Raw genomic sequence first — 15,573 nt, 5'->3', positions numbered from 1 at the left:
GACGCAGAGCTGAATGCGACGATGCATATGCACGCTTGCAGTTCCATGTCTGGATTGTGAGTTGCAGGCATTTTGAGATACAAATGTGGCCTATAGATTTATCTGGAGCCGGAGCAAAGATATTGCAATCATCATCATCATCATCATCATCATCATCACTTCCAAACCTAGCCCTCCCTTTATGCCGGTGAAACATATTAATATATTTTCATGGTAGCAACGCGTGTTTGACTTGCACCTACATGCCTATACTGCGCTGCACTTGCATTTTAACGCTATGGCCTAACTCAGGGGTGGGGAACCTTTTTTCTAGCGAGGGCCATTTGGATATTTATAAAATCCTTCGGGGGCCATACAAAAATTCTCAACTTAAAAAATTACCCTGCCCCCCAGTAGGTCTGCCCCTTAGAGGTACTGTGTGTGCGCGCCGGAGGCGCGCACGCGCCAAAAAAATGGATGTGGCCAGTTAAAATGGGACGTGATACACATATGCCCCCAATAGTGCGGTGTCAGATCCACAATTGCCCCCACAGTGCCAGATATACAAATGCCCCCACAGTGCCAGGTATACAAATGCCCCTCACAGTGCCAGGTATACAAATGCCCCTCATAGTGCCAGGTATACAGATGTCCCCACAGTGCCAGGTATACAGATGCCCCCACAGTGCCAGGTATACAAATGCCCCTCACAGTGCCAGGTATACAGATGTCCCCACAGTGCCAGATATACAAATGCCCCCACAGTGCCAGGTATACAAATGCCCCTCACAGTGCCAGGTATACAAATGCCCCTCATAGTGCCAGGTATACAGATGTCCCCACAGTGCCAGGTATACAGATGCCCCCACAGTGCCAGGTATACAAATGCCCCTCACAGTTCCAGGTATACAGATGTCCCCACAGTGCCAGGTATACAGATGCCCCCACAGTGCCAGGTATACAGATGCCCCCACAGTACCAGGTATACAGATGTCCCCACAGTGCCAGGTATACAGATGCCCCCACAGTGCCAGGTATACAAATGCCCCTCACAGTGCCAGTTATACAGATGCCCCCACAGTGCCAGGTATACAAATGCCCCCCACAGTGCCAGGTATACAAATGCCCCCCACAGTGCCAGGTATACAGATGCCCCCACAGTGCCAGGTATACAAATGCCCCTCACAGTGCCAGGTATACAGATGTCCCCACAGTGCCAGGTATACAGATGCCCCCACAGTGCCAGGTATACAGATGCCCCCACAGTGCCAGGTATACAAATGCCCCTCACAGTGCCAGTTATACAGATGCCCCCACAGTGCCAGGTATACAAATGCCCCCACAGTGCCAGGTATACAGATGCCCTCCCCTCTCCCCTCCGTGCTGCTTACCGTGGGACACGGAGGAGAGCGCGGCTGTCGGGTGGGAGCGGCGGCGTGTAGTACTTCAAACCAGCCGCCGGTTCGAGAGCCAATCAGGGCTCGCGGACCGGCAGCCGCGGCTCCTGATTGGCTGCCGGTCCGCGAGCTCTGATTGGCTCACGGACCGACGGCTGGTTTGAAGTACTACACGCCGCCGCTCCCACCCGACAGCCGCGCTCTCCTCCCTGTTCTGACAGCTGAGACACGCTGCCGCCGGACTGAGCGGCAGCGTGTCTCACTGACACAAGCTGGTGGGCCGGACCAAACGGCTTCGCGGGCCGTATACGGCCCACGGGCCGGAGGTTCCCCACCCCTGGCCTAACTCGTCTTGTCTAAGGTGGTCATTCCGAGTTATTCGCTCGCTAGCTGCTTTTAGCAGCATTGCACACGCTAGGCCGCCGCCCTCTGGGAGTGTATCTTAGCTTAGCAGAATAGCGAACGAAAGATTAGCAGAATTGCTACTAAATAATTCCGTGTAGTTTCTGAGTAGCTCCAGACCTACTCCTAGATTGCGATCACCTCAGTCCGTTTAGTTCCTGGTTTGACGTCACAAACACGCCCTGCGTTCGGCCAGCCACTTCCCCGTTTCTCCAGACACTCCCGCGTTTTTACCTGGCACGCCTGCGTTTTTTAGCACACTCCCTGAAAACGGCCAGTTTCCACCCAGAAACACCCACTTCCTGTCAATCACACTACGATCACTCGTAGTGTGTTAATACGATCACTCGAGCGTTGAAAAAACGTCGCTCGAGCTTGTGTAAATCTACTTTTCTAGTTTTTTGTTAAATAACTAAGCGCATGCGCATTTTCTACCTAATCGCTCCGTTGCGAAAAACGGCAACGAGCGAACAACTCGGAATGACCACCTAAATGCGATCGGTCAAAAGTGAAAGATTCATGCAACTCTAAAAAATACGGACACGAGTTGTCTTCAGAACCAGTGTTGGTTCTACTCAAAGTTGCATCTTTACGTCATGCAACTCTAAAACAGAACCTGTGCCGCTGTAGGTGGCGCACAGACCTGCTGTACACCTGCATCACATTCTTTGCTATTTATCCTGCAGAGCTCAATATCGGGATCACTAAACGTCTGAAGAGCACTGAGGCCAAGGAAGGCGAGAGCTGCACGTTTGAATGTGTCCTCTCCCACGAGAGCATCGACGAATGCTCATGGACGCTGAATGGACTGGAAGTAGAGAATGACCAGAGGTTTGAGGTGTCCAACAAGGGGCGGAAGTACTTGCTTAGGATTAAGGAAGTGAAGGCCGGTGACGACGGGGAGGTGATCTTCACAGCCCGCAACCTGACGTCTAAGGCCTCCTTGGTTGTGAAAGGTAAGACGTTCCATGTAGAGACTACTAATTCAAATCTAAACACAAATGAATGAGCTAAATGCTCGTCACCTCTGAGTTCTAAGGTAGGGGAGGTGCAAAGACAAATAATATTCAACATTCAGGAGACGCAACGAACCCAACAAAACAACTTCAAAGAAATGCATCTACAGTAATTAAATTAGCAGTAAATGAAATATGTCACACTACAGACACTACCACTGAGCGCACCAGGGTTGGCGATAAATACTGTAGGACACTGAAGCAGTTTTGCTGCAAAAAGAGAGGATTTTATTCTACAGGCTCCGTTCTACAACATTGGGGTGATCCGGGCGAGCCTGATCTAACCGCACAGTATTGCAGACTGGAATTATTTTGTGCTGGCTGCCACTTGTTTCACAGCTTCAGTACCAAATTGTTCTGCTTTGACTCATACTCTGGAAACCAGAACAATGAACCTAGCAGCGGTGAACAGGAACAAAGTTATTCCTAAGGGAGTATTACCTTCAGCAGCCATTAACGGAGATGGAAATCCTCTTTAAAAAAAATGATTGAGTATATTATTTAAAAGATAGTAAATTAATAAATAAATATACATTTATTACTGTTATCATAAAGTCTTTTATAGGGACAGGATAACCGTGATTTGACAAAGAGATTGGTAATGGAATTTAACCATTCATTCACACCTGGTACTGTAGAGCATATGGAAGCACACACACAGCTAATAGTCTTATCCTTATTCTGACAGAACTTCGTCACAAAATGCTATTTTATTGACAATAACCACATCCATATCTTGAAGTCATACAGACAAAATGAATCGAAAAGAAAATGATGTTACTCCCTAGGTGGCACTAGAACCATATTTAACAAGTATTAGTATAAAACACGCAGCATGATTCATATAACATGTCATTTGCAGAGATAAGTGAAAGTGCAAATTGATAAAACATGACAGACTGTCTGTACCAGGCACTCTAATCCCCGGCACCTATAGTGACATTCTTACTGTGAGACAATCTACTGTTCAGAAAGACCCATCAATATTTAATTTCTGTATCTGAGAAGTAAAGGTGCATACATACTCTCGGAGAAAATGAGCGACGTCACTCATTTTCACCCTTCCTGAGCGACGTCGTTCACTTTCTCAGCAAGTGTCTGTGTGCTGCCGCCGAGCAATGCGCGGCTCCGCGGGTCTTTAATGACCCTCGCTGTCGGCCGTACATGCAGATCAATTTGGACTGTCGTCCAAGAGCTGCATGCATGGCCCGGCAGCTGCGTGACGTCACTGAGCGCTATGGTCATCATATAGCTCAGTGTGTACGCCCAGCTTCCGACCGCCCGGCCCGGGAGGGGGAGACACTAGGCAACGTTGCTCATAGAGCATGTGGCCTAGTGTGTACTCACCTAGTTTGACAATATATAAATATAAAATATATAATGACTTATTGTAATAATAAAAATACACAAAAATGTAACTTTTCACAACTGACCACAACTGGAAACATAAATGATGAGTCAATTAAAAGAATTGGGGTCATAATAAACACCTTTGTTTATTGCCACAATATCAATTAAAAAATCTGTGACAATGTAACTCTATGAGAGGAAAAAGTGCTTTGAAATGCTTACAGCGAATATACAATCTAGAACTTTAAACCTTGATATAATACCCTTTATGTCATAGAAATAAGGATATTGAAGCAGAGACATTTGCGGTCAGAATTGATATTTATTAACGGCCCTGTAAGCATTTCAAAGCACTTTTTCCTCTTATATGTATGTTGCCTGCTGAATAGCTGATTAGCTGCTTTGATTTTACAGCTGTGCTCGTTAAAGCGTTTGAGATAGATTATTTCTTTGTGTTTCTTGGAATGTAACTCTATGAACTTCATTTTCAGCCTTTCATAATAGGCTGCAAGAACTTGATATTCTCAAGGGCCAGGAATGGACCTGTAATAAAAGTCTGGCATAATGATAAAAAAATACAAGAGCAGCTTTCAAAGTGATGATTTCTGATGCGTTTCATTATAGACTAGGACTTACTCATAGTAACATTAATGTTTTGTATTGTAATATTTCTCTGACGTCCTAGTGGATGCTGGGACTTCCGTAAGGACCATGGGGAATAGCGGCTCCGCAGGAGACTGGGCACAAAAGTAAAAGCTTTAGACTAGCTGGTGTGCACTGGCTCCTCCCCCTATGACCCTCCTCCAAGCCTCAGTTAGTTAGATTTTTGTGCCCGGCCGAGAAGGGTGCATGCTAGGTAGCTCTCCTGAGCTGCTTAGAGTAAAAGTTTAAATAGGTTTTTTATTTTCAGTGAGACCTGCTGGCAACAGGCTCACTGCATCGTGGGACTAAGGGGAGAAGAAGCGAACTCACCTGCATGCAGAGTGGATTGGGCTTCTTGGCTACTGGACATTAGCTCCAGAGGGACGATCACAGGTTCAGCCTGGATGGGTCCCGGAGCCGCGCCGCCGGCCCCCTTACAGAGCCAGAAGAAATCGGCGGCAGAAGACGTTCCTGTCTTCAGATAAGGTAGCGCACAGCACTGCAGCTGTGCGCCATTGCTCTCAGCACACTTCACACTCCGGTCACTGAGGGTGCAGGGCGCTGGGGGGGAGCGCCCTGAGACGCAATAAAACACTATAAAAACCTTATATGGCTAAAGAAATGCGTCACATATAGCTCCTGGGCTATATGGATGCATTTAACCCCTGCCAGTTTTCCTAAAAAAAGCGTGAGAAAAGGCCGCCGTGAAGGGGGCGGAGCCTTTCTCCTCAGCACACAAGCGCCATTTTCTTTCACAGCTCCGCTGGAAGGACGGCTCCCTGACTCTCCCCTGCAGTCCTGCTACAAGAATCAGGGTAAAACAAGAGAGGGGGGTCACTATTGGCAGCTAATATAAAACAGCAGCTATAAAGGGAGAAACACTTACATAAGGTTATCCCTGTATATATATAGCGCTCTGGTGTGTGCTGGCAAACTCTCCCTCTGTCTCCCCAAAGGGCTCGTGGGGTCCTGTCCTCTTTCAGAGCATTCCCTGTGTGTGTGCTGGGTGTCGGTACGATTGTGTCGACATGTATGAGGAGGAAAATGATGTGGAAGCAGAGCAATTGCCTGTGTTAGTGATGTCACCCCCTAGGGAGTCGACACCTGACTGGATGGTCGTATTTAAAGAATTACGTGACAATGTCAGCACTTTGCAAAAAACTGTTGACGACATGAGACAGCCGGCAAATCAATTAGTGCCTGTTCAGGCGTCTCAGACACCGTCAGGGGCGCTAAAACGCCCGTTACCTCAGATGGTCGACACAGACCCAGACACGGATACTGAATCCAGTGTCGACGGTGAGGAGACAAACGTAATGTCCAGTAGGGCCACACGTTACATGATCACGGCAATGAAGGAGGCATTGAATATTTCTGACACTACAAGTACCACAAAAAAGGGTATTATGTGGGGTGTGAAAAAACTACCAGTAGTTTTTCCTGAATCAGATGAATTAAATGAGGTGTGTGATAAAGCGTGGCTTTCCCCCGATAAAAAACTGCTGATTTCTAATAAATTATTGGCACTATACCCTTTCCCGCCAGAGGTTAGGGCACGTTGGGAAACACCTCCTAGGGGGGAGGAGTTATTTGGGGTCGGTCTATCGGACCTGGTGGCCACGGCAACGGCTGGAAAATCCACCTTTTTACCCCAGGTCACCTCTCAGCAGAAAAAGACACCGTCTTTTCAAACTCAGTCCTTTCGTCCCCATAAGGGCAAGCGGGCAAAAGGCCACTCATTTCTGCCCCGGGGCAGAGGAAGGGGAAAAAGACTGCACCAGGCAGCCTCTTCCCAGGAACAGAAGCCCTCCCCCGCTTCTGCCAAGTCTTCAGCATGACGCTGGGGCTCTACAAGCGGACTCAGGCACGGTGGGGGTCCGTCTCAAGAATTTCAGCGCGCAGTGGGCTCACTCGCAAGTGGACCCCTGGATCCTGCAGGTAGTATCACAGGGGTACAAATTGGAATTCGAGACGTCTCCCCCTCGCCGGTTCCTGAAGTCTGCTCTACCAACGTCTCCCTCCGACAGGGAGGCGGTAGTGGACGCTATTCACAAGCTGTATTCCCAGCAGGTGATAATCAAGGTACCCCTCCTACAACAGGGAAAGGGGTATTATTCCACGCTGTTTGTGGTACCGAAGCCGGACGGCTCGGTGAGACCAATTTTAAATCTAAAATCCTTGAACGCTTACATAAAAAGGTTCAAATTCAAGATGGAGTCACTCAGAGCAGTGATAGCGAACCTGGAAGAAGGGGACTATATGGTATCTCTAGACATCAAAGATGCTTATCTCCATGTCCCAATCTACCCTTCTCACCAAGGGTACCTCAGGTTTGTGGTACAAAACTGTCATTATCAGTTTCAGACGCTGCCGTTTGGATTGTCCACGGCACCACGGGTCTTTACCAAGGTAATGGCCGAAATGATGATTCTTCTTCGAAGAAAAGGCGTCTTAATTATCCCTTACTTGGACGATCTCCTGATAAGGGCAAGGTCCAGGGAACAGTTAGAGGTCGGAGTAGCACTATCTCAGGTAGTGCTACGTCAGCACGGGTGGATCCTAAATATCCCAAAATCACAGCTGATTCCAACAACACGTCTACTGTTCCTGGGGATGATTCTGGACACAGTCCAGAAAAAGGTGTTTCTCCCGGAGGAGAAGGCCAGGGAGTTATCCGAGCTAGTCAGGAAACTCCTAAAACCAGGCCAAGTGTCTGTGCATCAATGCACGAGAGTCCTGGGAAAAATGGTGGCTTCTTACGAAGCGATTCCATTCGGAAGATTCCATGCAAGAACTTTTCAGTGGGATCTGCTGGACAAATGGTCCGGATCGCATCTTCAGATGCATCAGCGGATAACCCTATCTCCAAGGACAAGGGTGTCTCTCCTGTGGTGGTTACAGAGTGCTCATCTTCTAGAGGGCCGCAGATTCGGCATTCAGGATTGGATGCTGGTGACCACCGATGCCAGCCTGAGAGGCTGGGGAGCAGTCACACAGGGAAGAAATTTCCAGGGCTTGTGGTCAAGCATGGAAACGTCTCTTCACATAAATATCCTGGAACTAAGGGCCATTTACAATGCCCTAAGTCAAGCAAGGCCTCTGCTTCAGGGTCAGTCGGTATTGATCCAATCGGACAACATCACGGCAGTCGCCCACGTCAACAGACAGGGCGGCACAAGAAGCAGGAGGGCAATGGCAGAAGCTGCAAGGATTCTTCGCTGGGCGGAAAATCATGTGGTGGCACTGTCAGCAGTGTTCATTCCGGGAGTGGACAACTGGGAAGCAGACTTCCTCAGCAGACACGACCTCCACCCGGGGGAGTGGGGACTTCACCCAGAAGTCTTTCAAGTGATTGTAAACCGTTGGGAAAAACCAAAGGTGGACATGATGGCGTCCCGTCTCAACAAAAAACTGGACAGATATTGCGCCAGGTCAAGGGACCCTCAGGCAATAGCGGTGGACGCTCTGGTAACACCGTGGGTGTACCAGTCGGTGTATGTGTTCCCTCCTCTGCCTCTCATACCCAAAGTACTGAGAATCATAAGAAGGAGAGGAGTAAGAACTATACTCGTGGCTCCGGATTGGCCAAGAAGAACTTGGTACCCGGAACTGCAAGAGATGCTCACGGAGGACCCGTGGCCTCTACCTCTAAGAAAGGACCTGCTCCAGCAGGGACCTTGTCTGTTCCAAGACTTACCGCGGCTGCGTTTGACGGCATGGCGGTTGAACGCCGGATCCTGATGGAAAAAGGCATTCCAGATGAAGTCATCCCTACCCTGATCAAAGCCAGGAAGGATGTAACCGCGAAACATTATCACCGCATTTGGCGAAAATATGTTGCGTGGTGTGAGGCCAAGAAGGCCCCCACAGAGGAATTTCAACTGGGTCGTTTCCTGCATTTCCTGCAAGTAGGACTGTCTATGGGCCTAAAATTAGGATCCATTAAGGTTCAAATTTCGGCCCTGTCGATCTTCTTCCAGAAAGAACTGGCTTCAGTGCCTGAAGTTCAGACGTTTGTCAAGGGGGTACTGCATATACAGCCTCCTTTTGTGCCACCAGTGGCACCTTGGGATCTCAATGTAGTTTTAGGGTTCCTAAAATCACATTGGTTTGAACCACTCACCACTGTGGAATTAAAATATCTCACATGGAAGGTGGTCATGCTGTTAGCTCTGGCGTCAGCCAGGCGTGTCTCAGAATTGGCGGCTTTGTCATATGAAAGCCCTTACCTAATTTTTCATTCAGACAGGGCAGAATTGAGGACTCGTCCTCAATTTCTCCCTAAGGTGGTTTCAGCGTTTCACATGAACCAACCTATTGTGGTGCCTGCGGCTACTAGGGAATTGGAGGACTCCAAGTTGTTGGACGTAGTCAGGGCATATATGTTTCCAGGACGGCTGGAGTCAGAAAATCTGACTCGCTGTTTATCCTGTATGCACCCAACAAGCTGGGTGCTCCTGCTTCTAAGCAGACGATTGCTCGTTGGATTTGTAGTACAATTCAGCTTGCACATTCTGTGGCAGGACTGCCACAGCCAAAATCTGTAAATGCCCATTCCACAAGGAAAGTGGGCTCATCTTGGGCGGCTGCCCGAGGGGTCTCGGCTTTACAACTTTGCCGAGCAGCTACTTGGTCAGGGGCAAACACGTTTGCAAAATTTTACAAATTCGATACCCTGGCTGAGGAGGACCTGGAGTTCTCTCATTCGGTGCTGCAGAGTCATCCGCACTCTCCCGCCCGTTTGGGAGCTTTGGTATAATCCCCATGGTCCTTACGGAAGTCCCAGCATCCACTAGGACGTCAGAGAAAATAAGAATTTACTTACCGATAATTCTATTTCTCATAGTCCGTAGTGGATGCTGGGCGCCCATCCCAAGTGCGGATTGTCTGCAATACTTGTATATAGTTATTGTTACAAAAAAATCGGGTTGTTTATTGTTGTGAGCCATCTTTTCAGAGGCTCCTACGTTTATCATACTGTTAACTGGGTTCAGATCACAGGTTGTACAGTGTGATTGGTGTGGCTGGTATGAGTCTTACCCGGGATTCAAAATCCTTCCTTATTATGTACGCTCGTCCGGGCACAGTATCCTAACTGAGGCTTGGAGGAGGGTCATAGGGGGAGGAGCCAGTGCACACCAGCTAGTCTAAAGCTTTTACTTTTGTGCCCAGTCTCCTGCGGAGCCGCTATTCCGCATGGTCCTTACGGAAGTCCCAGCATCCACTACGGACTATGAGAAATAGAATTATCGGTAAGTAAATTCTTATTTTTTGTGAAAGATTTACAGTGAGCACTTGTTTTTCATTTACTTTTAAGAAGCAGGAGGTTACTGGTCAGTATTGCAGGGGGCTACTCTTTGTGCACCTATATTGACCCTTTCTATTTTACTATGTCAGTCACACATTTTCAGTTTATTGGTTTCTTTGCTACTACCTATTATAAACCAACCTCCTTTCAGCGACCTCCTCTCATTAGGAAGCCTGGCAGGGACCAGGATGCTCCTACTGTAATACAGAATTTAGCTATACCAGTTCAGGCAACAAGTGCTCCTGTAGAGTTCCAGAAGACACATCATCAAGACTGGCGACAATTGTGTTTTTCAGAAAAGCCTGCTGTTATCACAAAGCCCCTAGAAGACAAAACGGCCATCTCAGGAGAAGACATTGTGTTGAAATGTGAGATATCCAAAGAAGATACAAACGTCAAGTGGTCCAAGGATGGCAAAGTGTTGAAGAGGAGCCAGGAATATGAAATCTTCCAGGAAGGAACGGAGACCTGGTTGATAATCCATGAAGCCTCGTCCAAAGACTCAGGAGAGTATATATGTGAAACCAGCATCTCCAAAACCAAAGCTACAGTTCAAATCTCAGGTGGGTGTAGACTGTTGTGAAGCAGAAGTAGTAAACCCAACGTGTCTCACTTCCTGTGGCAGATACAGTATTTCATTTGAAAAATTTGTAACTTTGTTATTTTGTTGTTTTAACCAACTCATGGTTCCATGTGATACTTCCTGTCTTGCTGCATTTCGCCAGCATTAGAAATTGGAGCAGTTGAGGTTGAAAGTATCTGAGGGACAATTGAAGATGAAACACGTAAATGAAGAGACCCTTGCACACCTGTCTGTATTTGTTTTTTATGTGTGATCGTTTTATTTCACAGAAAAACCCAACAGGTTCACCAAAGAGCTTAGTGATGTCAAATCTGAGGAAGGGGAGACAGCTATGTTCTCCTGCGAGACTGAGAGGGGCGCTCCCGCTGTGAAGTGGAGGAAAGGAATCTCGGAGCTCAAGTCGTCTAAGAAATACAAACTCGGACAAAAAGGCAATGTCCTGAGCCTGACGGTGAACGATTTAGAGAAGAGCGACAGCGATATTTACATATGTGACATTGGAGATGCGCAGACCAAGGCCTCTCTCACTGTGAAAGGTAGGGTTATATTGTACTGAGAACCAACTCCACCCCATTACCCATGCATGTCGGTCAGGCTTAGGCAACTTGCAGCATTCCAAATGTTGGGGAACTACAGACCTCCGGGGATCTGGACTATAGATCTGCAGTGTCTAGGTCGACAGTAAATAGGTCAACACCATATCGTCAACATGCATTAGGCTGACATGGACAAAAGGTTGACCTAAGAAAGGCTGACACTGGAAAAAGTCGACAGGTACAAATGGTCGATATGGCAATGGTTGACATGTTTTTTGTTTTTTTCATGTATTTTTCCATCCTTGACTATCCATGTCACAAAACATAACCTATAGTTTCAAGCGAAGCAAGACACCATGCCCAAAACGTGGTGAGAAAAGTGAGCCCATGAGGGGACACGTCTCTACAAATGGTCGTCCCAGATGAAAAAATGTATCAACACTGATCCCAAATATGCAAAAAAACAAAAATGGTGACAACATTTTTTGTGTTGACGATTTCCACGTCAACCTTTTGAACCTTGCGTGCACAACCAAAAGGGATCAGAGCCTCTTGAAAACCAGCCTCCTGCTACTTACACCCCCACACACACACACACACACACCCACCGTGGGACAGTCCCAGTAAAATGGGACTGCCCCGCTGAATGCAGGACGGTTGGAAGATATGTGAAGGGATACATTTACAACAAACCATCTAATGAGAGGAGTTGTAACAACCAATAAGCTTCTTCCTCTCATAATTTATAGACTGTATGTGATAAATGATAGCTAAAAGTTGATTTGTTGCAACTTCTCCACTTGCCCTTTTTTAGAAGATTTGATGCATCTCTGACGAAACGCGTTTGTAGTGAGGATCCTCCTGTATAAACTTAGAAAGAGATTCTAGCTGCTATTCCAAATAAGAGCTTGCTGTGTATAGTATTATACTTAGGGTGAAGAGGTTTTTCGTGCATTATAATTAAATTTAAGTTCAAAGGGAAGGAGATGAAAAAGCTCTGTGAATGGGGGAGGGGGGGGGTTCTATGTTTTGAGCTATGCTCAGGGTTCAGTTTAATCTAATTACAGATCTGTATTATCTATGTAGAATAAGAGCTCTGTTATTATGTGTAAAACATTGTTGTCTGTACTAGTCTACATGTTGTATAGTGTGTGGTGTGTTTTTGTCATCTGAACCCAACCGGTAATGTCTGGACCTGGCAATAATCTCATGACAAGCTTTGGTGAAGAACAGGCAACTTGTCTCGAACCATCCACCGTTCAGTTCAACCCATCTGGATCTAGGTTTCTCAACTGTCTGTGTTCATTTTAGGCCGCAAAGTTCTTCTAGTTGAAGATCTTGAAGATGTTGAAGTTTTTGAAGGGGAATTTGCCACTTTTAAATGTAGGATCTCCCCGGCGCACCACAGCAGTGTGCAGTGGTTCCTGGATAAAACGCCATTAGAGACAAATGACGTAAATGAGATACAGACACTCCCGGGTGGATATCACACGTTGGCTCTCAAGAAACTAGGTGTCAAGGATTCTGGGACAGTCACCTTTGAAGCCGGAGATCAGAAAACATCTGCAAAACTATTAGTGAAAGGTAACAATGTGTCCGTGATGGCGTTTCTAGACTGGAATGATAATAGATGAGAGCAGTTAAAAAGTCTAGGGAGCCAATTTTTGAAAGGGCGAAGAGTCCTGTTGTCGACCAAGTAGTACTTTGCTACAGTGATAAGTCTCTTTCTCTTTGCCATCAGCCTATTTATCAAGCATGGCTTTCGGTACTTGTGTCATAAATAATCCCCTTAATTTCAGCTGATGCAAGTCATTGTACACGTTAACTTTCTTATTCCAGGCGAATAGCATCTATCAAACAACAAAAACTGTAACTTTGATTTTACTACTAAAATAACTAGAGCCGTTGAACGTTTAAACCCTGAGGGTTCCTTGCAAAATTTTGGTTCGGCAAATTTATGAGCAATTTTTTTATTTTTATGAAGCTGAACACAGTGCTATCACTTCTCAGAGTTTAAATAAGTAGCAGGTGTTATCATTTACGTTTCTTATGAATATGCATATTACAATTTGGATACAGTCCTTTTTTTGCACTTTAGTATTGGGCCACAGCCTAAACTATAGAATTTGAAACATAGAAACATAGAATTTGACGGCAGATAAGAACCACTTGGCCCATCTAGTCTGCTCCTTTTTTTTTATCCTTTAGGTAATCTCAACCCTTTTTGAACCTTAATTCTTTGTAAGGATATTCATATGCCTATCCCAAGCATGTTTAAATTGCTCTACAGTCTTAGCCTCTACCACCTCTGATGGGAGACTATTCCACTTATCCACTACCCTTTCTGTGAAGTAATTTTTCCTTAAATTTCCCCTGAACCCCCCCCCCCCCCCCCCCCCTTCCAGTTTCAGTGTATGCCCTCGACAACTATGGATTTGGTTCTTCTCTTAAAAAAAAATCTGGAGATAATATTAAAAATGGAGCATTATTTTGCTGAAACACTCTGATTTTGTGTTATTATAGAGAAACCTGTCATCAATTTGGAAGTATCACAGGGGGAAAGTGCAACACTTACTGTAAAAACCTCAAAACCAAATGAGCCAGTAACCTGGTACAAAGATGACAAAGTCCTTAGAAATTCATCCAAGTATCAGATCACTAGGTCTGGATGTGAGACTGAGTTGGTTATACGTGACACGAATGATAAAGACAGCGGCACATATCTCTGCGAATATGGAACAGTGAAAGCTAGGACAGTTCTTGATGTTAAGGGTAAGGAAGTGTTGGTTCGCTAAAAATATAACTCATTAAAAACTTCTGTGGAAACTCAACAGATAATTGCAACTTCATTTTGCATGAAACAATTCTATTATCATAACTAATACTTATAATGTATCAAGATTACATTATGTGGGATATGGGAGACCCCATTACGGTTCCACAAATGCTGTATCAAACCTTACCCCTGATTTTGCCATGTCTGGAGCTACACAAAGGATAAATAAAACAGAAACTAAAACATTCTTTTACATTATTTTATAAATGTAATTCATCATCCTTCACCTAGAATAAAATCTAGGAGAAAATTCACTCTTCAATCAACTATTGACTTAGGCTGAGTCTTTGGAGAGGGAAACATGATACTTTTGTGTCATTTTAAAGTGAAGAATATACAATCTATTTTCTTAATGAACCGGAGTGGATGTCTTAAAGTTTTTGTCAACACGTCTAATGGTTCCTGTCTGGTTTGAGGCTAATCTTTAGTGGAAGTTGCAGCACATCAAGTTTACGCTTTTGTTCCAGAAATGGCAGCACTCACAGTTCTTTCATTATTCTTCTGTAACGTACAAGTATATGGTGTGTTGTTTTGATTCCTGCAAAAAGAAGAACCTAAATCGCTTAACTAATCCTACATCACAGATCTTTTCATCTCTTTCAATGTTACCATCCAACAATAACACCCTACCTACACCCTCGGCTCTCTGTCCAATTCTAACGGCTTTTATTCATGTGTCTGGTATGAGCCATTTAGCAAAAAAACTTTTTGGGGTTTTACTGTACTGTATGTTCTATGTTGCAAATGTGTGAAATCTGTCTATCTTTAGAGATAAGTAATAAAAGCAGAGCTTTGAACATTGAGATTCCTAATTTTGGATAGGTTTTGTAAATAGGCCATGTCAGTTATATAAAGGTATATTTGCACTCATTTCCTTAGCGGGTATTATTGTATTGGGAGTTTTTGATGTAGGGGATGAGATGTTTAGTGCAGGGCCAGTTCTACACCTTGTGGCGCCCAGTGCGAAAGTTTCCACTGGCGCCCCCCGCCCCCAAGGCAAAGCAGTTAGTGCGCGCCAGAGGCGCATGGCAAAATAGGGGCGTGGCTTCATAGGGGAGGGGCATGGTCACAGTTATGCCCTCAGTAGCTGTGCCCCCAGATATGCCCCAAGTAGTTTTGCCCCCAGTTGATTTGCCCCCAGTAGATTTGCCCCTGTGACTGTGCCCCTAGTAGCTATGCCCCCAGTAGATTTGTCCCAGTAGTTGTGCCCCCTATAGCTATTCCCCCAGTAGTTGTGCCCCATCGCTGTGCCCCCTGTTGCTTTGCCCCCAGTAGTTGTGCCCCCTGTAGCTATGCCCCCAGTAGATTTGCCCCAGTAGTTGTGCCCTCTGTTGCTTTGCCCCCAGTAGTTGTGCCCTCTGTTGCTGTGCCTTTGTTGTGCCCCCTGTCGCTGTGCCCCCAGTAGTTGTGCCCCCTGTAGCTATGCCCCCTGTAGATTTGCCCCAGTAGTTGTGCCCCCTGCTGCTTTGCCCCCAGCAGTTGTGCCCTCTGTTGCTGTGCCTCTGTTGCTTTGCCCCCAGTAGT

The 15,573-nt window shown here is 46.1% G+C and overlaps 1 protein-coding gene across 3 annotated transcripts in view; it reads left to right on the top strand.

Moving 5' to 3' along the window:
- OBSCN (obscurin, cytoskeletal calmodulin and titin-interacting RhoGEF) overlaps positions 1-15,573 on the top strand; it is a 370,748-nt gene that overhangs the window by 194,533 nt on the left and 160,642 nt on the right. For all 3 annotated transcript variants that reach the window (XM_063924540.1, XM_063924539.1, XM_063924541.1), the window contains exons 37-41: positions 2,465-2,734; positions 10,391-10,657; positions 10,947-11,213; positions 12,525-12,797; positions 13,737-13,985. In XM_063924540.1, coding sequence (XP_063780610.1) covers positions 2,465-2,734; positions 10,391-10,657; positions 10,947-11,213; positions 12,525-12,797; positions 13,737-13,985 — 1,326 coding nt within the window. The remainder of the gene's footprint in view (positions 1-2,464; positions 2,735-10,390; positions 10,658-10,946; positions 11,214-12,524; positions 12,798-13,736; positions 13,986-15,573) is intronic.

This window comes from Pseudophryne corroboree, chromosome 5 (genome assembly GCF_028390025.1).
Source record: "Pseudophryne corroboree isolate aPseCor3 chromosome 5, aPseCor3.hap2, whole genome shotgun sequence".
NCBI classification, from domain to species: domain Eukaryota; kingdom Metazoa; phylum Chordata; class Amphibia; order Anura; family Myobatrachidae; genus Pseudophryne; species Pseudophryne corroboree.
Note: the sequence above shows the minus strand (reverse complement) of the source record. Positions and strands in the feature narration are given on the sequence as shown.